Source organism: Tinamus guttatus, unplaced genomic scaffold (genome assembly GCF_059628265.1).
Source record: "Tinamus guttatus ecotype Peru unplaced genomic scaffold, ASM5962826v1 Tinamus_guttatus_pri_ptg000942l, whole genome shotgun sequence".
NCBI classification, from domain to species: domain Eukaryota; kingdom Metazoa; phylum Chordata; class Aves; order Tinamiformes; family Tinamidae; genus Tinamus; species Tinamus guttatus.
In genome coordinates, this window is record NW_028289476.1 from 1,045,620 (window position 1) to 1,072,561 (window position 26,942).

The following is a 26,942-nucleotide window of genomic DNA, read 5'->3' on the forward strand; positions in this document are numbered from 1 at the left end:
GGGACCGCCGCCCCGCCCCGCCCCGTCCGCGAGGGCCGAGGATGTTCGGCTCCGCTCGGCTCAGTTCGGCTCTGCTTGGATCAGCCCACCTCGGCCTAGCCGTGGTCTCCTCGTGGTTCTACCCTTTTTATTTATTTAATAAAAAAGTGCAAAAAAATCCCACAATTCTACAAATTTACTACCGCGGCCGCCTGCCCGCGTTTCCGAGGGGCGCGAGCTGCCGCTGTGACGCGCCGCTGCACCGCCCTTCCCCTTCCTTCCCCCGCGCGCAACATGGCGGCGCCCAGCCCGCTGGTGGACTGGTGCGTCCAGCACCTGCGCGGCGACTTCGGGCTGGACGTGGGCGAGGAGGTCGTGCGGTGAGCGGAGCCAGCGGGGGAGGCGGCCGTGCGGGAGCCGCCGAGAGAGCCCCGGGGTGCAGCGGGGCCCTCTTTCCCCTGCCGGGGTTGTGGTGGCCCCGGTGGCGCCGCTCGGGCGGGTTCGGGCGCCGCTCGGGCAGGTTCGGGAGCCCCTCGAGTGGGTTCGGCAGTCGCTCGGTTCCCTTCGTGGCCCCTCGGGCGCGTTCGGGCGCCCCTCGGATCTCTTCGGTGGCGCTCGGGTCTCTTCGGGCATCACTGGCGTGCATTCGGCGCCTCTCGGGTTGCTTCGGCCCATCTTCGGGTCCCCTCGGGCCCCCTGAGGTCCTCTCGCCCACCCTAGGCCTTGTGTCACCCCTGCTGATGGTGCCCAGGCTGACGCCAATGGGAAACACGGAGTTGGGGGCAGGGTTGGGAGCGCTGGTGTCCTTCCACCCATCCATCTCCCCTAACTTCCTCATCTCCCCTAAACTCCCATCCACCTCACCTGAACTCCCTGACCGCCCTGCTGCAGGTACATCTTGTCCATAAGGAGCGAGGAGGAGATCCGGGAATACATCGCTGACCTCCTCCAGGGCTCCGACGGCGAGAAGTGCCGCTTCGTGGAGGAGCTGCTGGCCCGGTGGCGCAGAGCCCTTCAGCAGCCCCCCGCGCCTGGGCCGGCATGTCGCCGGAAGGACGGTGAGCGGTGCCGAGGGGAGGGCTTCACGCACCAAGCGCGCTTGTCTCCATCGACCCATTTCTAGGCAGCCTTAGGGCCCCAAAATACCTCTGTGCAGCCCTGTTTCCATATACTATGAGTCTAAAGCCAGTTTTTGGTTGCTGGCTAGGACATCTCTCGCCTGCTGGTAGTTGCCAAACTTTTCCTGTGCCCATGTGCTCTTGCAGAGCCTTCAGAAGTGCCTCGGGCTGGAGACCTGTCAAAGAAGAGTAAGCGCAAAGGAAGGAACAAGCAGGAAACGCCAGCGTATGTGGAGCCGAATGTCCCCGTGGAGGAAGTCAAAACCCCCCTTGACCTGGCCAAGGTGAGCGCATCTGGCACGTGATGGCAGGGAAGATCATTATGAGACTGGAGCATCTATTGTATGAGGAAAGACTAAGCGAGCTGGGCCTGATTAGCCTGGAGAAGAGAGAATTGAGAAGGGATCTGATCAACATTTACAGATATGTAAAGAAGATGGGGCCAAACTCTTCTTGATGGTGGCCAGTGACAGGACAAGGGGTAATGGGTACAAATTGAAACACAAGAAATCCCATCTCCATGTGAGGAAGAACTTCTTTCTTATGACAAGAGCCCTGGCACAGGCTGCCCAGAGAGGCTGTGGAGTCTCCTTCTCTGGAGATCTCCGCAACCCGCCTGGATGCCACCCTGTGCCACGTGCTCTGGGTGTCCCTGCTGGAGCAGGGGGTTGGCCTAGATGATCTCTAGAGGTCCCTTCCAACCTCAACCATTCTGTGATTCTGTGAAGTGACTTTGTGGGCGGGAGGGTCTTCAGGACACATGACGAGCCTGGGTTGGAGGGAGAGCTGATAGCAAGCACAAAAGAAGTGCCTGGAAACAGAACTGAGTTTTCAGAGATACTAGTTTTTATTACTGGGGCCCTGATGGGAGCGATCGTGTACCTGAAAGCACGTTTGTGCTTTCCAGCTACATCGCTGCATCTAAGAAACACCTTTCCAGTCAAACTGTGTCCTACGTCCACTCTTCAGCACTGCTTCTGTGAGATCCATGTGTCTTGCTGGCAACAGAGCTCTCTGTGCTAACAGGCGGCGTTTAGCAGGACCCGTGACCTGGGCCAGCCCTTCAGCAGCTGCTGGGAGGGATGAGAGCTCAGCGGTGTCACAGGTCGCGGGCAGCCTGTGCGATAGCCCGGCTGCAACGAGAGGGACCTGCAGAGGAACCTGAGGAGCTGTAGCTGGTCCGCCTGTACTGGGCTAAAGCTTTGGTTGGGCAGCCTGGTTTTACTGTTCCCCTCCCCTGTCCAGCTCCACTTCTGAATCCTTAGTGTTGAGATTTCAATGTTGTTCAACCCTGTAAATGAAATTTTTGAAGTAGCTCTAAATAGCTTCAACTCCAAGGAAAGAAACTGCAAAATAGGAGAACAGAGACACTAAAAAAGGGTAAATCTGGCTGTTTCCTAGCCATGCAGCAAACATTGGTTGCCTTTCTTTATGCTTTTCATTTGTAGTTGACTAAAGCCTCTTCTTTAGTAGTCTTCTTCTTTAGTAGTCTTGATTTCAGTTCAGCAGAACTCAGTGAATCAATAAGCACATCAAGTATGAGGAAATCTGCTGTTAAACATAGTAACTTAGACTAAATTTCTGGATTTTGTTTCTCCTGTGTCAGGTTTTGACCCTGTGTATTAAAAAACCCGGGCTCCTTGCTTACCTCCTGGCCCAGCTGCAGAACAGTGGTCTGGTTTGTAGTGAGCTTAGCAGATAATTGCTGTCTGGAGTGTAGGAGCTCTGCAAAAATAGGCTTGTGATCGTGCTTTGTGCCTGATTTAGGTTAGACTTGTGGCAGAGGCCTTCATGCTATCAACATCCAACCGTGCTGCACATCTGAGACCAAGTTCTGCTGTCATCCAGGTGCAACTCAGACATGGAGTCTCTGAGTCACAGCTAAATTCAAAAGTCGTGTTTGCACCTGAATAAACAGTGGAAATTACGGTTTGAAATGGAGGATTTTGTAACTAATAAAATCAGAGCCAGGTTGAACAGAGCTGGGGTAACTGGGAAGGCTGTACCTGCTTGTTGCTAAACCAGTAGCCTGGTGCTGTTGGAAACACAGTGTGAGCCAAGATGCTGAAAACAGCAGGCAACAGAGGTGTCCTGAGGCCGCCGTGCAGCCCCGGCGCCAAGAAAAGCGAAGTGGGATGACGTGGGAGCTACAAGTGGTGCAAGGAGTGGTCCTTGAGCGCCCAGAGGAAGCGAGTTGTTTTTCTGTGGTGAGTCAAGGCAGGTTTCCTGGGAAAGAGGTTCTTGGAAACCCTCTTCTGTTCTCTAGGGGAGAGCGTCTCCGCGGAGGAGAGGCAATGAGAAGCCATCCTTGAGCTGCAGAGGGTTTTTCAAGTGTGTCACAGATCTGACAAGGAAAAGGTGGAGAGTACATTAGTTTTGGAGTGATGCTTGCTGCAAAGCTAAGGGTAATAAGTCACTGCTTTTTGTGGGCATGGCTGAAAACAGTCTCATCTAGTGTTAGGAGATGGCCTTGTTCCTGGTGTGTGTCCTGCTTATTTTCAGCTGATCCCTGCTGGAGATGTTGGGGTGAGAGGGAGCCCTGTATTTCTTTGATCAAAATGCAAGGTCTCTGCAGCAGAGAGAAACGGTGAATCCAGCCATCACCCAAAACGTCTTGCTTCGCTCCCCATCAGGTTTCTCCACCTCAGCTCAAACGTCACCTAAGATACATTGTCCTCTGCCGAAAGTGGGGAGTAGCCTTTGGGAGTCAGTGTGGGAGCAGCTGGGCTGCTCTTTGAAGCTGTTAAATATCAGCTGATAAACAGGTCCCGGGGACAGACCACGCTGCTACTACCTAAACCCAAACAGCTCCATCTTACAGAGGCAGCCAACAGGCCAAGGGTATCTGCAACATCCCCTTGGCCTCGTGTTGTTTAGCTTGCTTAGCTCCTTCCTGGCCGTCCTGTTGTCTTGCTTTGGATCCGCGTTTCGGAGCAGTGAGGCAGGAGGGTGAAGGCGTGAGTGTCTCCCGCGCGTCCAGGCTCGGTGCTGGCGTCGCGTGGATGCAGCTGGTTTGCTTTGCTTTTCAGGCGCAGGAGAGCAGCAGCGGAGCCAGCAGCAGCACTAACTCCTCTAAGAAGAAGGCCAAATACGTCAACCTGTACACGAAGGAGGGACAAGACAAGCTGGCCGTCCTGATCCCCGGGCGTCACACGTGCGAGTGCCTGGGCCAGAAGCACAAGCTCATCAACAACTGCTTGGTGTGCGGGCGCATCGTCTGCGAGCAGGAGGGCTCCGGACCCTGCCTGTTCTGCGGTGCTCTGGTTAGTGCCGAGCTGCTTTCACACAGCTTGGGGCTCTGGTGGCCTCTCTGCTTCTCGTCTCATGTCAAAGCTGCTGGGGTGAACTGCTCCAAGCCCTAACGCTGTGCAGGAAGGAGCCTGTGCCACCTCTCTCTGGGGAAAGGAGAGCTGAGGTGGCTTTGAGCTGCTTTGTGCTTCTCTCTGATGGGGCGCAGCAGGGAGAGGAGAGGTTTCCTTCGTCATTTGCATCCCTTTGGAGCTTGAGGGATGCATGGCCGTGGCCGTGGCTCTCCTGTGGGCTGTGCCAGGGGAGGGGGCTCTGCCAGGACCAAGGTGCTGGCTGATACTTGAAATATCTGGTATGTCCTGGTTGAAAGGGCACTTTGTGGAAGAAGGAGGAAAGACAGGCATCGTGCAATGTATCACAGGTGCTCTCAGCCATAGGATCTGTGGCAAAGATATCATCCTTTATCCAGATGTTCATTAGCTGTTATAGAGCTCTTCAGAAACGGTGTTCCAAGTGAAGGATGCTGAATTGGGCTGCTTTTGTTATTAGAGTTTTTAACTCTAAATTGATTTTCTTTTAAAATTCAAGTTGTTTGTACTTGTGCTCTGGACAAGACAGTGACTTACAGATTCAGTAAAATTAACTTCAGGAGAGAAATAAATCAAATGGTTGGGTGGAAAAATCTATTTTAAATCAGACTGGTAGCTATTTTTAAAGACCTGGTTAGCTACAAGCGATGAACCAAGGGCAAGACCCTCAGGGTTCTCATCGACTGAGGTCACGTAGCAGTGTGTGCACTGGCCCAAGCTGTACCTGGCTCAAAGTTGGTCAACCACATCATGTCCTTCCTAACCTTCATTTCTGTTTCCTTAGGTATGCACTAAAGAAGAGCAGGACATTCTTCAGCGGGACTCAAACAAGAGCCAGAAGTTGCTGAAGAAGCTCATGGCAGGTTAGTAGCAACTGGATGCTGTTAATACAACGAATCCAGGTGCTTGTACAGCAGCAGGAGCCCTTTTCTTTCTCACTGTTACACATGGGATTTGCCCTGATATTTTATAGGAATATTTTATATATTCTTGTCTGTAAGTTTTTATATGTGTTTGCCCAAATTATAAAGAGTTGTTGGCAAAGCCTAAAAGAAATTCCTTGGAAGAAGCTGGCACCTCAGCGTTTCTCTGCCATGCAACTTCCCAAGACAGCCTGTGAACTCTCTTTGCTTCAGAGCTCGCTGACCCGTTTGCTGCTGTTCTTGTGTGGTGTCTGTGATGGGTATTAAGAGGGCAGCTAGGAAGCCACCTTGCTGTACCCTCTCAGTGAGCACTCGGCAGCATTCCTGGAATTCGGGGGAGGTAATAACTGCATGTGTCAAAGAGCAGTGTATAAATTGTGGACCCAGAAGGCCCAAGGCTGCTCGGGAGGCATTCCTGAATCAATCATGCGAACTGGACCACTGTAGTAGTCCCTGAAAATTAGGATAAGTCCCACGTGGAATATGCGCTGCGGAAGATGAAGTGCTGCTATCCGATTTGCTCGGTCTACAGAGGTGTTGGTTAATTTTCCTAATGATTCTTCTTGTCTAACACTTCTCTTGGGAGCTAAAAATAGGGACAGAGCCAAGGAAAGCAAAAGGAAATAACAGCCAGTCTACCTGTGCATTATGGGGTTGTTTGTCTGAGTTGAATTGAAATATATCCAAGGTCACAGTGTTCTTGGTTGAAAGATAAACTTTGCTGAAGAACCAGGGGACTATTTACTCTAGGTTTTAGCATCAGCTTCTGCAGAGCTGCCGAGGTGCAGGAGGTTTTGCAAGTCCTTGAGCATAATAGCTGATTGCAGAGTCAATCTGTGTGTAATCTCAGCAGAGATCCTGATGTACTTCAGGATCCCATTTTCTTACCCATTTTACTGGTCTTTCCTGCTGCTGTGTCTTGCTTTCTGCATTATTTGCATAGGTGAAAGCTGAAATTGCTGCTTGTCTCAGGAGCGGAAAAAATGTGGACCTGTAGCAATAAAGCAATACAGACTTTTTTTGCTTCCCTGAGTTTAACTGAAAACATTGGGCTGTGTGATGTCTTCTGTGAAAGAAGTTGGTTTGTTCCACTGTGGGCTGTGATGCAGACTTTTTTTTCCTTTCTTTTTTTTTTGGTTGAGTTTTATTTTTCCTGCCCCTTTCTGTCATGATAGGAAATCCGAGATTGTTACTGGGAGTAGATCTCTCTGCCTCTCCCTATGGCTGGTCTCGAAAACTCGCTGCGACGGGTCGTGGAAGGGTTTTATTTGCAAGGAGCTCATACAGCAGCAGATAGGGGACTTGCTCTGTGAATCAGCACCAGTTGTCAGTGATTCCCTCTGACCGAGAGTGCCCTCCTTGAGGTCTTCAATGTCTGTCTGTGGCAGTAACAACGTTTTGGGGATAATTTGGTTTTTAGGAGGAGATGCAAAGCCCGAGGTTGAGGATGGGCTCACTGGACAGACCAAATTATGAGGGAAGGTGAGTCAAAGAGCAGGGACTTCTCTGAACGCTACTTAGTTGTGGCCACTGTGGTCACCTCTTCATCCGTGAGGGAAGGAATCTGTGGCAGTGGCAAGTGGGGACATTAAAGCTTGGACTCTAGTGCAAGATACCTCCTCCTTCTTCATCAATGTCATTTGTTTCAGGAGATTATTTCTGCAGCTGGGCCCATCAGACTGGGATTTTAAAGGCTGGCCTGTCTCCTAAGATTGAGCTGTGCTTTATTTTGCATCTCAGGTGCTGAAAGTTCAGGGAATTTGGAAGCTATAAACAAGGACTTACTGCCTCGACAAGAAGCTAGACTCAAAGCAGGCCTGGAGATGGCTGTGAAACACAAAGACAAATTGTTGGAATTTGACAGGACAAGGTAAGGAACTAGCTGAGACTAACTAGTTATATAAGTGATCCGGGAGGCAAAGGTGCCTTAAATGAAATGTTACAGAGTTCCTTGTAGAGCCGGGGCTGGGCTGTAGCTACAGAAAATTCCACATTGGAGTTGGGCCTTCATTTGCACTGCAGCAAGAGTCAGAATGTGGTGGTGAGAGGGAGGTATGTGGACTATGGCTCCTGCAGCCTGGAGTCGTGTTTTCCAGTCCTAAACTGGAGAAGAGCCCTGCATGGTGGAAGGGGAGCAGAATCACTGAGGAGGCACCTATGCCAAGCTGGGACCCATGGGCTGCATAGGATGTGCTCCCTATTCCAGGTGGGAACAGCTGGGATCCATGTCAGGCTGCTGCGTGGTCCTCAGTTGTCCAGCATGTCACAGAACCACAGAATGGTTGAGGTTGGAAGGGACCTCTAGAGATCACCTAGTCCAACCCCCTGCTGCAGCAGGGACACCCAGAGCACGTGGCACAGGGTGGCATCCAGGTGGGTTGGGGAGATCTCCAGAGAAGGAGACTCCACATGTCCTTGCTTTGTGTCCCTGCTAGCCTTGGTCCCTGGAGAGAACGGGGAGGAGGAGGGGAGGCAAGACAGGGCTGTGTGACTGTCCCTTTGTGCCCCTCTTCTGCCACTGTGGTTGTTTCTGGCCAGCGTGCGCCGAACCCAGGTCATCGACGATGAATCGGACTACTTTGCGACCGACTCCAACCAGTGGCTTTCCAAGCAAGAAAGGGAAGCCCTCCAGAAGAGAGAGCAGGAGCTGCGGGAGCTGCGCCATGCCTCGCGCCTGGCCAGAAAAATCACCATCGACTTTGCTGGCAGGCAGATCCTGGAGGAGGACAACCGCCTGGCTGAGTATCACAGCAAGTGAGGGAGCCCTGGCAGCACAAAGGCAGGCCCGGGAGCAGGGAGGTGGAAATCCTTGTGGATGAGGGCCTGCTGCACTGGGAACAGCAAACGTAAGGAAAGCTGAGCAAGCTGTTCTCCCCTGAAGGTCTTTGTGGGTTGCAACATATCTCTTCCAGCACAGCCCTGCTGGGAGCCCCTCCTAAGCCCAGCTGTGTGAGACTTGTTTGGAGCTGCATTAGCTGACGTGTCTGTTAAAAATAAAGCTGCCCTGTAATGAGATGTTGCTGAAGAGCTCTATCAACAGAAGCAATTTGTTTCAAACTCAAAGCAGGCTGAGTTTCTGTAGTGGATCAGAGTGACTGTTCAGATTAGAAATTGGTCTGGGCAAAGAGAACATCTAGTTGGGGGAGGTGGTTAAAAAAATGGTTTGGGTTGGAACTGTTTGAGGATGGAGCAGGAAAACGTTGCCAGAGGGAAGCAGGGAATTTTCACGAGTCTTTTGTTGTGCTTGCAGGCTGGATGAAACCATTGCAGCCATTAACTATGGCACGCTGGGCAAGCCAGTTGGGAGCCCAGATGCCAAGACGACTCTGAGTCCTGGTGTTTTAGTGAACCCCCGTCTTCTTCAGCCTGCACCTTTGGTGAGTTAGACCAGAATATGAGTAGCTTGGGAAGGGCTGGGCTGAGGAATTGGGACTTCTAGCATGTTTGTAGTGCCTCTTTCCTCCCCTGGGTCGTGGAGATCTCCATGGAGAGCTCTTGTCTGAGCTGGGGACGGAGAAAGCTTGCCCTGCTCTGCTCCTTGCCCTTCGGAGGTTTGGCCTCTTTGGATTTCCATCTCCTGCCTCCTTTTCAGAAACCTGGAAAAATTTCTGAGTCAGCCTAAGGCTGTGTCACTTTTTCAGCTCTACTTGTGAGGCTTTTTCTTCCTGCCAGATTTCTTATTCCTACTTGGCATAAGTTCTGTCCTCTGATTCCATTTTAACCATAATGTGCTTGAGTGAGTTGCGCAGAGTCGATTCACCACCTCCCTTTTACTCCTGCCGAGGTGTGGGCTGTGAGTGCAGCATTCTGCTTGCAAAGGAGAGAGAGCAGAGTGATCTCAATAAGAGCAGTATCCTTGTCCTTAAGCAAAGGAAAGCTTCGAAGGGGATTTGCATTTCATCTACATTGCTACTAGAAAGAAAGACTAATCTTTTTCTTCCTTATTTTGAACACACTGAAGTGGGTGGACCAAACGGGCTCGCTCCCACACAGGAAAGGCACCCATTCCGCGGAGCCTGGGAGCGAGTCTGGCGCGGAGAGGAGCAGGTTGCGGATTCAGGACCGAGAGTTACAGGAAATCTCAGATGACGGGTGGTGCCTCAGCATGCACCAGCCTTGGGCCTCCTTGCTCGTAAGAGGAATCAAAAGGTAAAGGACTGACCTGAACTGTGGTTTACCCTGACCAGCTCCTCAGCTCTTGCTTGAGGGGTGAGATGAGAGGCTGTGTTCTCGGAGGGCCTCTGTGCACTCCATGGCATTGCACAGTGACTGATACCTACTGACAGCTCCAAGTTTTTGCCAACTGTTGTTCCTTGGGCTTACTTAGCACTTGAATTTGAAACGTTCCTTCTCTTGAGAGGGGAAGAACTGTGAAGGATGTGTAAAAGCAAGAAGCTGCACATCCTCATGCAGTGGAGTGATCATTTGAGAAGCCTGTTTGTAGTTGTTGTCCTTTTTTTTTTTTTTTGCCATGAAAATAGCTAACCTGAAAGGTGCAAGATTCTACATGGTGGGTAATTGTAGAGAGAGGCTGAAGCGTTTCTGTAATTAATTCAGGGCACACCTTCCTGGAATTTCAAAGGTGGGTAAGCTGATGGTCTTTTTGTCTGTGAGAGAGGAGTACCATAAACAGCAGCATCAGGCTGTTAAAAAACAAAAAACCTTTCTACCACTTGCCCCTCTCTGACCTGGGATTCAGTTTCTGAAAAGAAGGTCCTTCAGCCCAGCCCAGTGTCCTACACACGTGTCCAAAATGCTGTTCTATTTGCAGTGGGTCGCTGTTGCTCTGGAGCAATGAGAACGTGCTTTGCTTGTGGCGTTATTTCTTGCCCATCTCGGCTTCTCTCTGCAGTGCTGACGTGCAGCTCGAGTTTATATACCGTGTTCTTTCTTCAGGCAGAGCTTAGTAACAGAAATTACCCAGTGAATTGGAAAAACTATCAACTGGAAATCTGTCTGTGCAGGATTTCTGATGAGATTTAAGTCCTAAATTCTCCTCTGTTCTCTCTAGGGTGGAGGGCAGGACCTGGTACACGTCTCATAGAGGGAGGTTGTGGATAGCAGCGACTGCTAAACGACCTTCCCCTCAGGAAATCTCTGAACTGGAGGCCACCTACCGAATGCTGCTCCGCAAAGGTGAACTCCTCTCCTTGGGCCTTTCTATTATTTGGTACATTGAGCCACATAATGAGCATTGTCGGAAAGCCCTCTCTGCTGAGCAGTTATTACTGCTCCTCTTTTTAACCTTCTCTCTGTTCTTGCAATTCCCTTTTTCCTTTCTGCGTTTCATCGGCTGAATGGACACAGATTTTGACTCCGCGCTTTTGCTGGTCAGATGCTCCAAGCACAAACACCAGCAAATTGCATTTCAGGGCACCCGAATGCTGGAGGACCCCAGCTACGTATGTAACACACGTGTGAGATATTTTTCTTTTGATGCAGATGTGGAGTTTCCAAGTGACTATCCCTCAGGATGCCTCCTGGGCTGCGTGGATGTGACTGACTGTTTGTCACAAGAGCAGTTTAACGAGCAGGTGAGTGTTGCAGATAACCCTTTAATAGCTGGTATCAGCCAGCAAACTGATAATGTAGCATTTCTCACTTTGTGTGATGCTCTGGAGAAGACATTGAATAAAAAATGTTCAAATGCAAAGAGAGAAGACACTGATGCCCTGTAGATCAAGAGCATGCATCCCAATAAAGGTGGAAAGGAGCCGTGGACTAGTGTAGACCAAATCCATGGACAACCCTGCTCATACTAAGACAGTCTGGTTGAAACTAGTTTCTCACACACTGTCAAACTTTTCACTGATGTTGTAAAATTGATGTTTAGAACTCATGTCTATTTAATTAAATCAACTCTAACTTAGGAGCCTGCTGCAAGGACTTGGCAGCCATTGCTTCCCTGGCAGCATGGACAGCCCTGGAGCACTCTGGTATTATTTGATGAAATCATTTTGGTGAATATTTTGGTGAAATGTTATTTTGGCCTGGCGAGCTGTGGAAGACTGGAAGCTACAGCATCATAGCGCTGTATTCCTGTTTTGCATCCTTCTTTTGCAAACTTGGGAGCTTACATCTCATCTGGATGTAACGTCTAAAGCACTGATTGTTTCTCCTGTATCTGTGGAGTCCAGATGGAAAGAATTTCTGCAAAGTTTTGCTCAGCCAGGCAGCAATTTTTGCTATCACTAGGTATGGCCTTGCCAATCTTTCTGTTTCAGGAGGTGAAATTCCTATCTTGGGATTCTCCGAATTAGGAAATGTCAAGTATCTATTGGGTTGCTGTTGAAGAGCAGGGAAAACTCCTTCAGCGTGTCCTGAAGAGCCTTGGCAGTCACTGCAGTGGGAAGGGGCCAAGGGGGACTCAGGAGTGTGGGACCACTGAAACCTGCAGCAGTGGTGGTGACAATCCACAGGGTGACGTGCCTGGCCTGTGGTGCTGGATCAGCTAGCCCTGTTGATAGGAAAGGCCCTGACCCAGGCGGGGATGTGCAGGGAGGATGCCACTGTCCGGAGGTACCTGGGATGTCTCTCCCTGGAGCTGGATAGCAGGGTGGATCATCGGTGGGATCCGTGCTCTTGTCGAGGCTCTAAAGCCTTGTTGAGTTGCCAAGAGAAGGAATTGTGGAAGGAGGGGGCTGCCCTCCCATCAGAGAGGAGGAGGAGAGCGGCAGGACCTCCGAGCCTGAAGATGAGGAAGGAGCCACAGCTAGAGGCTGCCCTTGAGCAAACAGTGGGTGAAGTGGCTCCTCAGTGGACTGCTGGAGTTAAAAACTGCCTGGGTCACTGGGCTCACGGTGCAGCGATGAATGGTTCATAATCTCCTTGCGGGCTGGTTTCTCAGGGGCTTTTCTGGGACTTCTATTTAATATCTTTAGCCTGGAGGGGAAGGTGGAGTGGCCCCAGCAAGGTTTTGAGTGCCACGCTCAGGAGCAGTCAATGCACAGCAGCGCTGTCATTTGGAGGAACCTGGGCAGGCTGGAGGAACATGCTGATCAGAAGCTCCTCAAAGACCCAAGTAGCTCTTGATGGTTGGACAAACAGTCCTGTGAGACAGAATAAGTGAGTGGTGCTCTTCTCACCTTCCCAAACCCGGCACGTTCTAGCAAACGCGTTGGCTGGAAACTGGAGATCAAGAGAGTGGTTCTGATGAGGTCCTTTCCCTCTTCAAGCTGCCCTCTCGGGAAGTGGGAGAGGTTGGATATGAGCAGCAGAGGGAGCTTTGGGCCTGGAATAGAGCAAAACCTGCAGGAGTGTTTAGCCTTTGTATGGGAGAAAGCATAGGGAAAGAGAAGAGGAAAGGACGGGATCTTTTTCTGTGCCATCCATTGATTTCCAGTTTGGTTTTAAGTGGAGATTCTCTTCCTTAATCTGCTGTCTATATTTGCACTGGTGGAAAATGTGTCCTGATGTCTAACAAGCACTTTGCGTTCTGACAATTTCTGCTCTTCCTCTGTGGACACGTTCTTTAGGCCCTGGCAAAATGGCTGTGACAGCTCCTTGTAGTCGTGAACGTGAGCTGTAGATAACTAGCTTTAATCTTCCCTTAGAGAAACCTCACAGCTGGCTCTGCTCTCCATAAATCCTTCCTGCTTTGCTGACACCATTTGGCTGCAGAGGCTCTTGGAGAAGAGTAGAGTGCTCCAGGAACACTCTTAGGAGACCGACAGGCAAGAAATTTCCCTCTCTTGATGCCACAGTGTCATGGCACATGCAGATTTAACCCCATTGGCTTTTTGCTGCTCCCGTGTCACAAGAGGTTTATAATCCCTAATTTATTGTCCTTTTTTTAACAGTGTTTTTGTAAATCTTTTTTCCCAGCCTGACTTATGTATGCTCTTCCCGACTTTAAGCTTAGCTGCAGAGATCTGGCATCCTCTGAGGTTGGTGACGAACATCTGTTTAGGGGGGAACGTAGGTGCTGTTGGACTCTTGGGAGCACCGAGTGCTCCTGAAAGAAGCCAAGAGTGAGTTGATTACGAATGCTGGGAAGTCAAAGTGTGTGCACGGCAGCCCAGAAAGCTGAGCTGGGTGTCACCAGGAGCAGGAAATCCCTTTTGCTTACGCGTCCGATTTAGCGCGGGCTCATCGGCAGCTCGCACGAAAGCTACTGGCTGGCAGCGTCATCCAGCAATTTCTTAGTGTGCAAAGAAAGAAAAAATCACCCAAAAATAGATTGATTGCCTGTCTTGCTCGATGTCCCTTGATGGTGGCTCTGCCTTTTCCAGCAGAGCCCCAGGTTTGTTTGGACTCTCGTGCCAATTTTACCCCCAAGCAAGGGAGGCTCTTCTCCTGCCCTGTCCCTCCTGCCACTTTTCCTTTATGTCCCAGTCCTTTTGACACTGACATCCTTGTAACCGAGACCAGCATCGCATCAGGTGGCATTGCCCTAATCCAGCTTGTGCCACTTATGGATTGTGTAAATCAGACCCTCTGGGGCTCTTTTCCATGGCTGAGATGAAGATGTGCTTCCCTGCCAGCCATGAGATACATCTGAGTTTATTGCTGAAAGCTCTGCCGTGATGCTCGGATGGAAGGTCCTTTGGGAGCACAAGTTACTACCTGGCAGGAAGGTGCCACCAAGGTGACGTCGTTCTCGAGGACCTGAAGCCAACGGCGCTTTCCAAAGTCAACCCGCCGATGGCAGCGGGTGCCGGGCGATCCCTCCGTGCGGCTCTTAAATCCCGCGCTTCCAGCTGAGGCTGACACATCCCGCACCTCCTCGGAGCGCGGCGCGGGCTCCTTTCCGGCCGCTGGTGGCAGCCACCCAAAATCGCCGCTGCGGGTCAGAATGATCCTTTTGTTTTGCTTCTTCGGTGCTAGAGGCGACTTGGAAACTTTTCCGCCGTGGAGATCCGAGTGTTGACGACTGCTTTTCCGTGCTCAGGGCTGACGTCGCCGACACCTCGAGCCGAGCAAGGAGCTGCCTTTCTTCTCCTGCATTAGGTGTCAGTGACTTCATCAGTGGGAACTGGGGAAACATGGGCTGGTGCTGGCAGGGCTTGGCGAGAGTCTAAAGCAAGCATGGAGCTATTTACATTTGTGCCTTTTAATGTGCTCTGAAGTCCCTACGTTCATTTTGATCCAAAAGACTCTTATTTTAACTTGGAAAAAAAGGAGTATTTTCTGCTTTTTCTGCTGCAGATATTTCAGTAGTAGGTAGGTGTGTTTGGATCTGTTTTGAATGCAAACACTCACTGATGCCTGGATGTAGCTATAATCTTGGATTGAAATATCAGGTAATTGTGTTTGACGGCAGTAAAGTGCTTATTTTTCACGTCTAGGTGATCACTTAGTCTCCTAAATGTGTATGAGGGAACCCGACTAAGGTATTTTTTGTGCAACAAAATTGCAACTATCTCTTAAATAGGCTTCCTCTTTCCCTCTCCTGGAAATTTAGGTTGAATCTCTCCCTCCCCAGCAGAAATAACTATCCCCAAAATGAGATTTGGGTGCCAAGCATACAGGAATCGATTTAACCTCTCGGGAAGAAAGGAAGGAAGGAGGTAGGAATAGCATGTATTTAGCATCCAGAAAATAACCGTTTCAAATGGTCTGCGTACTAAGAAAGGAACGAATCAAGGAACAATAGCACACTAGTAATCTTTACCTAGGTGAGATGCTAGTGAGAGAAACAGGCATGTAGGTTTTGAAGGGCATTAGACAGACACTATGAGTGGAGGGATTTAAATATTAGTTTTTATGCATAACTTGTCCCCAAAGTCAAGCTTTCCTCGCAGAGGGAGCGAGTGAGACAAATGTCCCTTGCGTAGTGACTATGGGAATGTCTTTGTCCCCTAGTTGCAGAGTCCCAGGTATTTGCACCTCGGGAGACTCGATGGGATTTGCTGGAGGTGGCTGTTATCTGGGTGGCTCTTAGTGACTGCAGCTGCTAGGAAGGCCTTTGAACTTGCTGGGTCCCCGAGTTCTGCTGAGCTCCGTGTGCGTTTCATGCGCACCGGGGACGAGAGCAAGTGGCAGCGCCGTCCGTCTGCCTTGCAGGGCCCCAGGGGCGATGCAGGCCCCTGCTCGGCCTCTCGCTGTGCTTCCTCCAGGCATAAAGGACCCCTGGTTCCTCGTTGCAGAAATAAAGCAGGGCAGGTGTGCAGCTGGCTCGGGTTATAGGCGGAAAGAGATGGGAGAGTTTTTCCTTACGGGAAGTGCTTTGGTCTTGAGCAGAGGCTGTTCTCCTGCTCCAGCTGCCTTGCATACGCCAGCGGGTTTGCTGAGGCCACTGCTCAGTCTGTTAAGATGAAGGAGAAATTGTCACTTGATGATGATTAATTTAGGAATGCATTAACATGCCAAAGAAATCGAATGATAGAGGCTAGCTTGCCCTCTCCTCTGGTTTCAGGGACCCTGGGGAAAAAGCGAAGCCAAGGCTGAAGCATATGACTTAATTAATGATGACTATGGACTTAGCCTCTGCTACCATTTTAGCAAACTAGTCAGCGAGCTGGGATTTTTTTTTTCCCCTTTCAGATGTGGTCACTGGTTCTTGCCTCCTTCTTGGGGCCTGGGTTTTATTTTATCAAATCTTCGGTGTGGGGATTAGCTGCCATCGAGCGTGGCTGCTGCTTGATGCCCCCATCCTCGGCCCTAGCTCTGCCTCGTTGTGCCGTGATGGGGCTTTAGATGGGGGCCCCAAGTGGCGAGGGAGCTGACCCCCATGAAAGGCAACCACCAGGGCTACCCGTGCTTACGTCTCCGTCAGCAGGTCACCGATTTCATAACCCTGATGGAGCAGTCGTTGGGCTGCGCATCCCGGTTCCGCGAAATAAATAGCGCAGGGCTGGTGGGATGGAACCGAAGGCTCCTCCTTGGGAGCAGCGTCGGGGGCCCTCGTGGGCACTAACGATTGCCTGAAGGGAGCCGGGCGGGCGAACGTGGCCGTGCTGTCCGTGCCGAGCTCTGCTCGACCACGTCAGGGTTCTTCCACGTTCAAGGCCGCCTGCTGAGCTCCTTGCTTTGAAACTCTTGATTTTCAGAAGGGCTGGTTGAAAATCTTTGCCCGTTTCTCGCAGGGGGTGTGAGCAGAAGGTGCCCGGGTTTCCTCTGCTGCCGTTGCTTCTTTCCACCCAGTTTCCCTGGCAGGCGCCAGTCGCTCTCCAGGCGTCTCGGGCCCTTCTTGCGTGGTTGGGAGCTTTGCCGTGGTGGCCGTTTCTCCGGTGGGATTTGAGCCGCGGGAGGGTGGCAGCGGTGGCAGCAGGTCCCGGGACACGGGTGAGCTGGGCTCTGGGAGCACGGAGGAGGACGTGCCGCGCATTTGCAGGCACCGCCGAACCTTCCGGGTGCGATTGTGCTGCGTTTTCAAAATCAAGCTCTCCAGAATGCATTTAGATATTCAATCTACATTTCAAAGTCCTGTTATTATGATTTTAATTGCATCGCCTGCCCTTTGAAGCAAAGCACGGCTTGTGGAGAGACCCAACGCGATCTGCTCGGGCCTGGGAGGCAGGAACACCCACTGGACACGCTCAACTGGCCGCGGGGAGGGATGCGGCTGCGATCCCAGCGCGATTCCCAGCGCGATTCCCCCTCGGCCTCTGCATCTGGCCGCGTGCGAGGGGCAGAAGAGCCAGAGCCAACAGCGACCGAAGGGGAAAGGGAGGCAGGCGCAAAACCGCCGGGCGCATCGTCGCCGAGAGCGCCGCTGCCAGCGCTTTATCTGCCAGCAGCAGATGTAAGCTCTCAAAAACAGCAGGGAGGATGTTGACTGCAACAATGCATCAAGGCTGTGGTTTGTAACCTCAATAGTGAGGCAGTTAACTTTTTTTTTTCTCCTTTTTTTTCTCTCTTTTACAAAGACATTTTGATTGCCAAATCCATAACCATTAGCAGCTGTGGTTTCGAGCGGTTCCTTCCTCACACGTTGCAGTCTAGACCTGACAGGCTTTCAAACAAAAGTTTGGCTGCTGGCTTTTGTTTTTGTTTTGTTTTGTTCTTTTTTTTTTTTTTTCCTTTTTGATGAATCTGCTTCTTTTTGTTTTCCCCCTTTCACCTCGTCTGTTGATTTGGATTGAAGGGCGTTGAGCTCCCGTTCTCCAACCCGGCCTTCCCGACGTGGCTCCGCCGCTCTCGATGCGGCTTCTGTGACTGACGCGCCGGATTCCTTGGGTGCCCGTTTGCAAGACTGCAGTAATAGATGTGTCTGCCTCAGGGTAGGAAAGTTGGCATTTCTAGAAAGTTGGATCTACTTAGGGATTTCTATGTAGGAAAAATTATCTCCAAAAGCCAGTTTGGCCTGTGCAGAGACTTAGGGACTAGGTCTTTAGAAGATGATGGCTGAAAACCTACTTGGAGCGTGATGCAAGCCCGTGTTGTGAGGGTAATTAAATCACTTTGTGCTCTGCAAGTGCTTTAGGTAAGTGGGAGCCGAAGTCAGGTCGAGGCTCCATACCTTGGTGCCAGGAGCTGGATCTCCTGGCTCAGGTGAAGCCTTTTCTTCCACTTGGGTTTCATCGTTGCTGCACAGTTGGTGCAAAGGTGCCCTAGAGCTCTTCATGCGGAGGCTGGTTTGGGAAGAGTGGTTGGATAATCCCCCAAAGTGGACCCCTAAATAAGGAGATGGTCGAGATGACTGCTGATGGGGTGAAAGAGAGGGAAACTACATTTTGGTGTGACTGTCCTTGGAAAAGTGAGCGGGAAGGACAACTTCTGGGCACCAAGGTTCTCTATTATTGAAGTTACCTCACACAAGGAGGGTAATTGCGAGAGCGAGCAAAGCAAAGTGTCGATGTCTTCCCCAAGGCCCTATCATGAGCCATGGCCTTCATCTTGTCGCTCGCTCCTTCTCCGTTACCATTTTTGTGCCACGACAGTGGTGAAAAAGCCAGGGAGCTGGAGCAGCCTCATCCACGTCCCTTTTGGGGATTCCAGTTCTCCTGAACCCTGTGTGCCCAGGCACTGGCATCCGGGTTGCAAGCGCCTCTGTGAACGCCCCTGCCTGGCCGCAGCAGACAGGTTGCTTGCCAGAAACTACCAACTTGCTCTTCAGTTTTTGCAAAACCACTAAAGAAACGTTTTCTAGCTGGATGGTGAGCAATTTCCCTCAGGAGAGGAGGAGAAAATGGCTGTTTAGTAGTTAATTACCTGTTATGTTAGTCTGACAGCTATGAAGCTTATGAGGCATGAAAGAAGAGTGGATCCGCCTTTGCCACAAATCACGGCGAAAACTGGGTGACGGAAGCGGCGCCGAGGCCAAACGCGGGAGCGCGGGGCCAGCGCTTGCCCTCACATCTCTCCTCGTCCTGGAGCCATCGTGGATGCGCGTGGATCCTCATCCGTCGTGGCAGAGCCCGGCATATGTTCCTGCCTGCTGGGGAAGGCTGATTTATTGCCGGTTGCAGCAGCCCTGCTCGTTCAGAGGGACCCCATCCCTTCCAAGATTTGTTTTTTCTTTTTCCCCCCAGCCCGAGCGCGTTTTACGTGAGGAATAACCCAGCTTTCTTGCCAACACACGGGCTCTGCTTGCTTTTATTCTTTCCAGACAGTGTCGCTTTCCAGCGCTGCCTCTTTTCTTTAGAAGCTTCCGGAGAGCCGCGGGGAATCCAGGGCCAGGGCTCAGGCTGGTGGCCTGGCCCCGCGCGGCCTGGCGGAGGCCTCCGCGTTTCCCTTGTCGGGAACTCCAGGAAAATGAGTCAAGCGTTTCCATCGTTAACCTTACGGGATGGCTCTATCCCCTTGGCACAACCACCCGTGCCCGGATCGCCAAGCTCAAGCCAGTCCAGGCACGGGCGGTCGTGCCGAGGGGATAGGGCCATCAAGCAGATGGCAACGACCACCTCCTCCGGGGACCTCCGGGAGCAGAGAGAGGGGGAATTGCTGGGCTTGTTTCTCCCTGGTATTCTTAGACCTCCGTCCCTCCCGCAGCGTTTGCTCGTCCCCTTCGCCTTTTGTGCCCGGGGCCCTTAATAAGACCAAGAGAGGAGCATGACAGGTCGCTTGGTGGACAGGGCTGAAGGGTCCCGCTGAGTTTTGAGGCCTGAGGGCGGGCGTGGGGTATCCAGTCCCTCCGCAGGGAATGTGGCACACAGGCCACCGTGAGCGCTTTGGACGCAGAACACCCAATATCCACGTGTTTTTTTCCACCCTGGAGGTCGGGCATCAGTACCGACCAAGGGTACCCAACCCAGCGTCGCTGCCAGCAGTGTCTGGGGCACCTGAGGTGACCGGCTCCACCTCAGGCCTCCAGGCCATGCGAAGATGCAGGCTTGACGTGCGCCACGGGGGAAAACCGAGTTAACTGATGATGAGCAGGGGAGATCGTAGCCCTGTGCACGGCCGGCTGAGGAGACGGGTTAGTGTCGCTGCCGGCCCTGAGCTGGCGTCTTCGCTTGGCGGCTGCTGGGCGGGGATGTTTCTGTCCCCAGGCTTGACAAGCTGGTGATGGGTGCTGAGGGCCGTGAGCCCAACGCAGAGAGCGTTGGCCAGCAATTATCCCGCCCGCAGCCTCGCTGGGGCAGCTGCTGGGGACATCTGAGAGCCGCTTCATGTACGTTCAAAGCGCCGGCTCCACAGAGAGGGCAGTGCTGGCTCCTCCGCCTCGCGCTCAGACGCTCCGGCTGACCCTGAGCGCTTTCTGGGCGGTAAGCTGCCTGCAGATCCCTTTTTTTTTTTTTCCTTCTTTCCCTGCTAATCTCTTCACAGCTCAGCTCTTGCAAACCTCTAAGCAGCTCGTTGATGTGCCCGGCGCGCGCTCCCGTTGCTGGCGGTCGCGGTGGCGCAAGGAGGGCACCTCAGCCACCTCGCCTTCCAGCCCTCTGCACGCTCACAGGAGAACCGAAGGGAAACCCGCATTTTTTTTTGTATTGGATGACCCGTTTCTGGACAGTTTTCTTGCTTATCTGCAGGATTGCAAGGATTGATTTTGGGTTTGTGTGTGTGTGTGTGTGTGTTTTTTTTTTTCCTGCTTGAAGCCCTATTAGGCCTCTGATCTTTATTTATTTGGAGTCTTACTGAAGGAGATTGCTGTCGTAGGTCCTCAGTGCTGTTTGTATCCCCTTCTTCTCTCTCTGGCACGTTAGTTGTGGCTTTTGGCCTTTCCTCCAAGACTTAGCTTTGTGGGAGCCCTGGTGAGCAATGGCTGTTGTCTATGGGGTGTAGAAGTCACGAATAAATGTTTTCTGGGCTTCCTAAACTTACTGCATGGTCATCCTCGATTGCAGGGTGGTTTGGCTTATAGTCCGCAGCAGGAACCCTGATGGCCTGGTGAACTGCTGAGAAGTTCTTAGGCGCCAAAGGCGCTTTGAGGAACGGAGTTTCTTACCTGTTAGGCACTTAAACAGCACTGGAAAGTTTAACGGAGCTGAACAGGTTTCGTGTCTTGGTGCCAGTGGCTCTGATGAAAGCACGAGTCTACCAAAGAGTTGCCCCATGGCAGAGGCGCCTTTGGAGTGTGGCCAGGAGCCCCTAGTTTCCTGGCAGAGAGAGCAGCACAGGCGGAGGAGGAGGAGGCGGAGGAAGGCTGTTCTGCCGCGGTACCTGTTGCGATGCTCTTGGTGGCCAGACAGGACTGTGGCATTGCCGCAGCAGGCGCCGTGGGTGGGTATCTGCGGGTGGCTGCCTCCAGGCCTTTCTCGGAGCCATTTTAGCCTGTTATCCTAAACTTGGTCCCTAAATGAACGGGTCGAGTTGACTCATGGAAGGGGCCGGAGGGATGCGGCTGTGCAGCTGGGAGCGGAGGATGCACAGAGGATAAGGCCAAGTCTCAGCTTTGGCATCTGTCTCGACCTCGAGACTGGATCGAGCCTTGGGAGCTGAAGGTTTTGTGCTGGTCCCAGATGAAACCTGACTGCCAGGGGAGCAGCCAACCCGCTGCTTTCGCTGCTGATGCCCGTTGGGTGGAGGATCCTGGTGTGGCAGCTCAGAGGATGCTTTGGCGCTGGAAAGACTCGGGGAGCGGCTGCGCCGTGGGCAGCAGGACCTCTGCGGTGCGTCGGACCGGGACACACAACCTTGAGGCAGCCCCGCGCTCAACCACGGGTAGCCGTGTGGGTACGGAGGAGCTCCGTGAGCACCGGCTTGGCTCGGGCAGCCCCGCTGCACGTGTGACCTTCAGCGGCCGCGCGAGAGCTGCCGTCACCTCCCCGGCTGCGGAGGAGAGCAGCCAGCCGTGTGATAGCGAGGGCAGTGAGGCAGAGCCGGGGCCGTGCGGGCACCCGGCGTCCCCGCGACGCCGCGACGGGCTGCTCCTGCCTGGCCTCCCAAATCCGAACCGGCAGCAGCGCAGAGCGGCGGAGAGGAGGGCAGGGATGTGGCTTGGTGAAAGGAAACCCGGCGGCCCGCGTGGTGCAGCGGGTGGTGGGTGCCACGGGTCTGCTGCTACCCGAACGTGCCCCGCGCTGCTGTGAAACGCGGGGGCTGCCGCTGCTTCCCGCTCGATGCCAGCGGCAGTGAAGCTGTAAACGTCCCCTCGCTCCGCGCTGCGGCGCGGGCCCACGGCTTGGTCCCGGCTCGGCTCTGTGTGCCCAGCTGCAGATCCAGCCTCCTCCTGGCAGGTCGCTACAACAGGGAGAGCTTTTCCAAACACTCCACCTACAAGTCATTTGCTAGGAACAAATGGGCGATTGGCCAGGACACACTCCTCCATCTGGCCGGGCGTCCCGTTCCCGAGCCTTTGTGGTTGTGCTCGAGGAAGGCAGGGGAGCCACAGAGGCGTTTTCCCATTGGAAGGCAACTGCTTCCTCGGACAGCCTGGCCTGGAGCACCTGTGCCCAGGCTACACCCACTCAGGGCTTCCATGCACGGCCCTTGCTCCGTGGGGTATTTTGCCCGTGGTTAATGAGAGAAGAGCTCTGTTTACTCTTCTCCTGTATAAATTCCCCAGTGTTTCCCCCGCAGTGAAATCTCCCTGTAGACTTTGCTCTGCCAGGGCAGAGCTCTCGCCGCTGCACCCAGGAAGGCCCTGTTTTCTCTTGGCAGCGTGTGGCCGTCTCCCCCACGGCTGGGGGTGATTTTCAGGGTCCGTGCTGCTGCAGGGAAGCCTCACGGGGATTAAGTGCCAGTGTTTGTTTCTTTCTGTGCCTGCTGCCGTTTCTCTGACTCTGTTTCTTGGTGTGCGTTTTGCAGTATCCGGAGCTGAGCCAGGAGTCGGGGTCTCCATTTGTCTTCATCTGCGCGAACCCCCAGGAGCTGATCGTGAAGTTCCCCATCAAGGGCAAGCCCAAAATCTGTAAGTAGCAAAGCGGCCCCGCTGGCCCCCGCCTCGGCCTTGCTCGCCTGCTCTCGTTGCCACCTTAGCTCCCCATTGCCACACGAGCTCGCAGCCTCTGCCCTGCGCGCTTTGATCTCAGGGTGTTCACTCCATGATTCCGAAGCGTCTGTAATCTCCGTTTTTTTCCTCCTTTGCCTTCGGTTCCTCATTGCCTGGATGTTGCCTCCTTCTGAATCCCGTGGCTCTTCCCGTCTCTGCAAACGCTTGGCAGCCGCAGCGCGTGCACACTACGAGGAAACACGTGTGTGCAGCGAGCGCTGGCAGCCCGGGCCGGGCCGCGAGGCGCAGGGCTCGCGTGGCCCTCGCAGCAGGAGGGGAACCGGGCGATGCCGAGCTCCCCGCTGGCCCGTGGTGAGGGGCCGCAGGGCCAGATGGAGGTGCCGCCACGGGCCGGCAGGATGCGACGTCCTGGCAGAGCTCGCGGGGAAGCGCGGCAGCATCTGCCCGCCACGCTCGCCAGCATCGCTAGCGCCTTTTACGAGCCACCAGCCCTCCGCAGGCTGCCAGTTATCCCTGCCCGCTGCCGTACGGAAAAAAAAAGGAAGGAGAGATGGATGCAGCAGCTGGGGAGTCTGTAGTCAGCTCTGTCCTTATTAGCAGCTTCCCCGCCACAGAGCCTGGGGAAGGCTCTACGTGCTTTCAGGGGATGTGAAAAATTAATTTGACAGGCTAAAAGCAGCCTGAGCAGAAATAGCCCTGGCTGCTGCATTAGCCGTGCCGATGACCGGGTTTTCATTCCCGTTTGCAGCCTGGTTCTCCGTGACCGAGCGGCTGTGGCAGGATTTCGCGGTGCTGGTTGGCAGGGGGGTCGTGGATCCCTCCCTGGGCGCTTGGGCTCTGCCCTCCTGCCCGCACGGCGCGGAGCAGGGAGGAGGGCAGGGCGATTTGTGCTATTCCGGCTGGTGCGGCAGGGCCGGGGAGGTGCGCGGAGCCGCAGGAGCAGCGCTGGGTGCCCGGTGGCCGCAGGGCTCACGCGAGGGACCGGAGACCGCAGGGACATCTCATGTGGAAGGGTCTTTGCTCTGCTTCCTGCTCCGCATCCCTGCTCTGGCTCTGCTCGTGCCACCGTTTTGCCGCCACCTCTGCTGAGCTGACAGCAGTGAGAGCTGATGCTCCTGCTCCTTCCTGCCTTCCCCTCTGTCACATCGCGTCCTTTGTGTGGTGACAGTTTCCTGCTTGGAGAAGGATCAGTCTAACAGCCTGGAAGGAAGCCGGCTGTGCTGGCGGCCGCCCGCGCGTCCCGCTCCCGCTGCCGGCCTTGCCTTTTCCTGGCCTCCTCCTGACAGGATCTGTCACGGGAGCGCGGGAGCAGCGGCGGGGAGATGGCGGGGCTGCATGTTCCCCTCCGGGGGAGATGCAGCCGTTCCAGGTCGCGCCGACAATGTTTGTGACAGATGGGGGGAAGGAGCGGGGAAGCCTTTGACCTTTCCTTGTGGTGACACACTGCTTCCACCGGAGCTGGCTGCGCCGTCACAAACACCGCTCCGTGTGCGAGGAGAGCGGGGAGGGAGGCGCCGGCTCCCGGCTCCGCCTGAGCTCGCTGGCTGCCCCCGGCCCCTCGAATCCTGCCTCGATCCCTGACAAAATGCCAGCTTGTCTTGTTGGGAAGCCAAGCCGGAGCGGCTCTCGTTGCCAGAGCGCAGCAGTGGAGCTCGCCGCGGTGACATCCGAGTGCCTCGCCGCTGCAAACGAGCCCTTTCCAGCAGCCTGGGGACGGAGAGAAGCAACGCGACGGAATTCAGCGCCAGGGTTATTGTTCGCGTGGAAGGGCCGGGCACTTGTTTGTGTCACGTTCCTGCTGCCTTTCCCCGAGCGTGTTCCTGCCTGGTTTTGTTGCGTGAGGACCAAGCCCAGCCCTGGCTCCCATGGGAGACCCCCTTGTAGGCGAAGCATCCCCTGAAGCCCCCTTGAGGAGGGTGTGGGGACGCTGGGGAGGGTGGCAGACACCCCGCCGTGTCCCCGAGCCGGGGACCGCTGGCTTCGGCAGCGCCGTTTTGACCCAGCCATAGCTCTGTGTCTCGGGGCTCGCAGAGCTCGTGTCTCTCTGCCTGTCCCGGGGTTCTGTGCACGGAGTGTCCCTGCGGAGCGCGGACAGGAGCCCGGCTGCCCCGAATGAGGGATGGGGCGGTTTCAGGGGCATCAGGGTGGTTCTCCTGGTCGGACGTGCCAGGCAGCAGAGCTGGAACGAGACATTTTCTCATCTGGTGATACTCTCCTTCCTCAGGCAGGGTAGGTGGTCGGCTGGTTGGAGCTGTTTTCCCTGGGTAATTGGCACACAGGCGTTTAGCAGCCACTCTCGGAGCCGTTTCCAAACTGGGAGCGGTTTGGAGCGGTGCGGGGAGCTCTCCAGGCTTCCCCAAGGGATGCGCTTTGTCCCTGTGGGGACACCGGCCTTGATCCCTAGGGCAGCGACGCAGGGAAGTCGCCAGCACCGTCTCCCCGCGCGATGCCCTCCCGCAGTGGTGTCTCCCGATGGCCTCGGTACCCCCGGCACCTCCAGGCACGGCCGTCCCCTTCCTTCTCGTCGTGCTCCCAGGCGGGATGCGGTTGATCCAGGCATGAGCGCGCCGGGTCCCTCGCGTCCCCCCGGGAGCATCGCACTCCTCGCTCGCTCGCGGGCCGAGCAGTGGGGAAGCGCGCAGGGCAGCGGGCGCAGGCGTCACCCTCTGAGCCTGCGCTCCTGGAAGCACCGCAGGGCAATCCCACACCCGAGGACGCAGGTCCTGCGCGGCGGGGCGCCGCCGTCCTGCCCCGCGCTGGGGTCCTGCCCCGTGCTGGGGTCCTGCCCGCGGAGCGGAGGTGCCAGCGGGGCGCGTCTTGCTCCGAACGTGTCGACACGGCCCCGCGGGCGGCAGCGGGGATGTTCATGTGCTCTGCTGCCCGCCCGGGCCGCCCGCCGAGGGGAGCGCGGCGGCTGGAAACGCCTGGCTCCTCAAGCACGATAATTGAATGTGACAGGAACACACTAACTAGGAGACCTCGCTGCCTCCAGCTGATTTGCATTGCAAATGGCATTTAAAAATAAAGAGTGATGAGGGCTTCTTTTCTCTCCTTCTCCCCCTTCCTTCCCCCTTTTCCCGCCTGTTTTGCAGGGAAACTGGATTCCAAGATCCACCAAGGAGCGAAGAAGGGGTTAATGAAGCAGAAAGCCACGGTGTGAGCCGGAGGGAGCGGCGCCGCGTTCCCACGCAGCAGGAGCAGCAGCCCGGGATCTGCCACCGATCCCTGCGCTCGCCGGGACACCCGGAGGTGCCAGGATGGCGCGCGGCTCTGCATAGCAGGTGCTCGTGGGAAGAGGGATCCAAAAGCGCCGTCGGAAAAGCTGACGCTGGCCTCAGTGCTGCGTTCAAAAGTCATTAAAAGGAGAAACGTTGTCACCGAGTGCTTTCCTTGCCCGGAAGCGTTCCAGCGCGGTGCTTCCAGGGGCGTCTGGCACCATGCGGAGGGGTGGGTGGGAGGCAAAGCTGACGGATTCGCTCGCGTGCTGGCGCCCGCACCGCTTGGATGAGCCTGGGCTGCTCCAGGGAGCTCGAAGCAGCCGCCAGCGCAAGCTGCAGCCAGCGGCCTCGTCCATGCGGGCAGCTCGGGGCCGGCCGCAGCACTGGGTTGGCAGCGTCACCCTGCCAAGCTGGAGAGACAGCTTGTGGCTCGAGGCCGGATCGGGTCAGGCACGTCACAGCGGTGGCCTCGCGGGGGACGTCGCGGCAGCTGCTCCGAGGTGCTCGGCAGCGGCTGAGGCTGCCGCCTGGGCCTGCGATGGCTCCTCTCCCAATGAGAAGCTGCGTGGGGCTCCGAGGGCCCGAGATTTGTCTCCTGGCTCCTCTTCTGCTGCGTCTGGGCTTCTTTCTCCGGGGTCTGGAGATGGTGAACATGGAGTAAACGCACACCCATGTCAGCCCTTCATCCGGAAAAACCTCGTGGGTGTTCCAGCGGCCGTTTGTACGGGCTTGGTGCTGGGGTTAGTGCATGGGAACCACCAAGGAGGCATTCCCGTGTTTCTGTCCTCCTCTCCTGGGTGGACACGGGATGCTCCCTTCTTCCTGCACTGGGATGCTGGGTCTCCAGGACACAGGGAAACGTCAGCAGTGCCTGTGGGAATGGAGCTAGAGAGGACTGGGGGGCCTGGCGTGGCATCCTGAGGGAGCAGCAGCTAAAGGACCAGGAGAGGACCTGTCCTTGGTGGCGAGGAGAGGGAAGGGCTGGGTGTCTGGACACGGTGTCTGGGGTATCTGCAGCTCCCTCTCTGCAGAAGGAGTGGGTGGCAGGGAACAACCTCCCTGGAGGGATGCAGTTTCCTTTTCATCATCCCTTTGCCCTTCCCAGAGGCTCCCACATCCCCTTGGAAATCTTTCTCCCATGGAGGTGG

The 26,942-nt window shown here is 54.7% G+C and overlaps 1 protein-coding gene across 1 annotated transcript; it reads left to right on the plus strand.

The window, feature by feature from the left end:
• Nucleotides 1-210: 210 nt before the first annotated feature.
• TRIP4 (thyroid hormone receptor interactor 4) lies at nt 211-25,949 on the plus strand. Its single transcript, XM_088538168.1, has 13 exons — nt 211-359; nt 871-1,037; nt 1,245-1,381; nt 4,127-4,360; nt 5,220-5,298; nt 7,099-7,228; nt 7,897-8,112; nt 8,609-8,735; nt 9,320-9,507; nt 10,370-10,494; nt 10,801-10,892; nt 22,432-22,534; nt 25,669-25,949. The coding sequence occupies exons 1-13, from the start codon at nt 274-276 to the stop codon at nt 25,734-25,736; spliced, it is 1,752 nt and encodes a 583-aa protein (XP_088394294.1). The 5' UTR covers nt 211-273; the 3' UTR covers nt 25,737-25,949.
• Nucleotides 25,950-26,942: the final 993 nt, after the last annotated feature.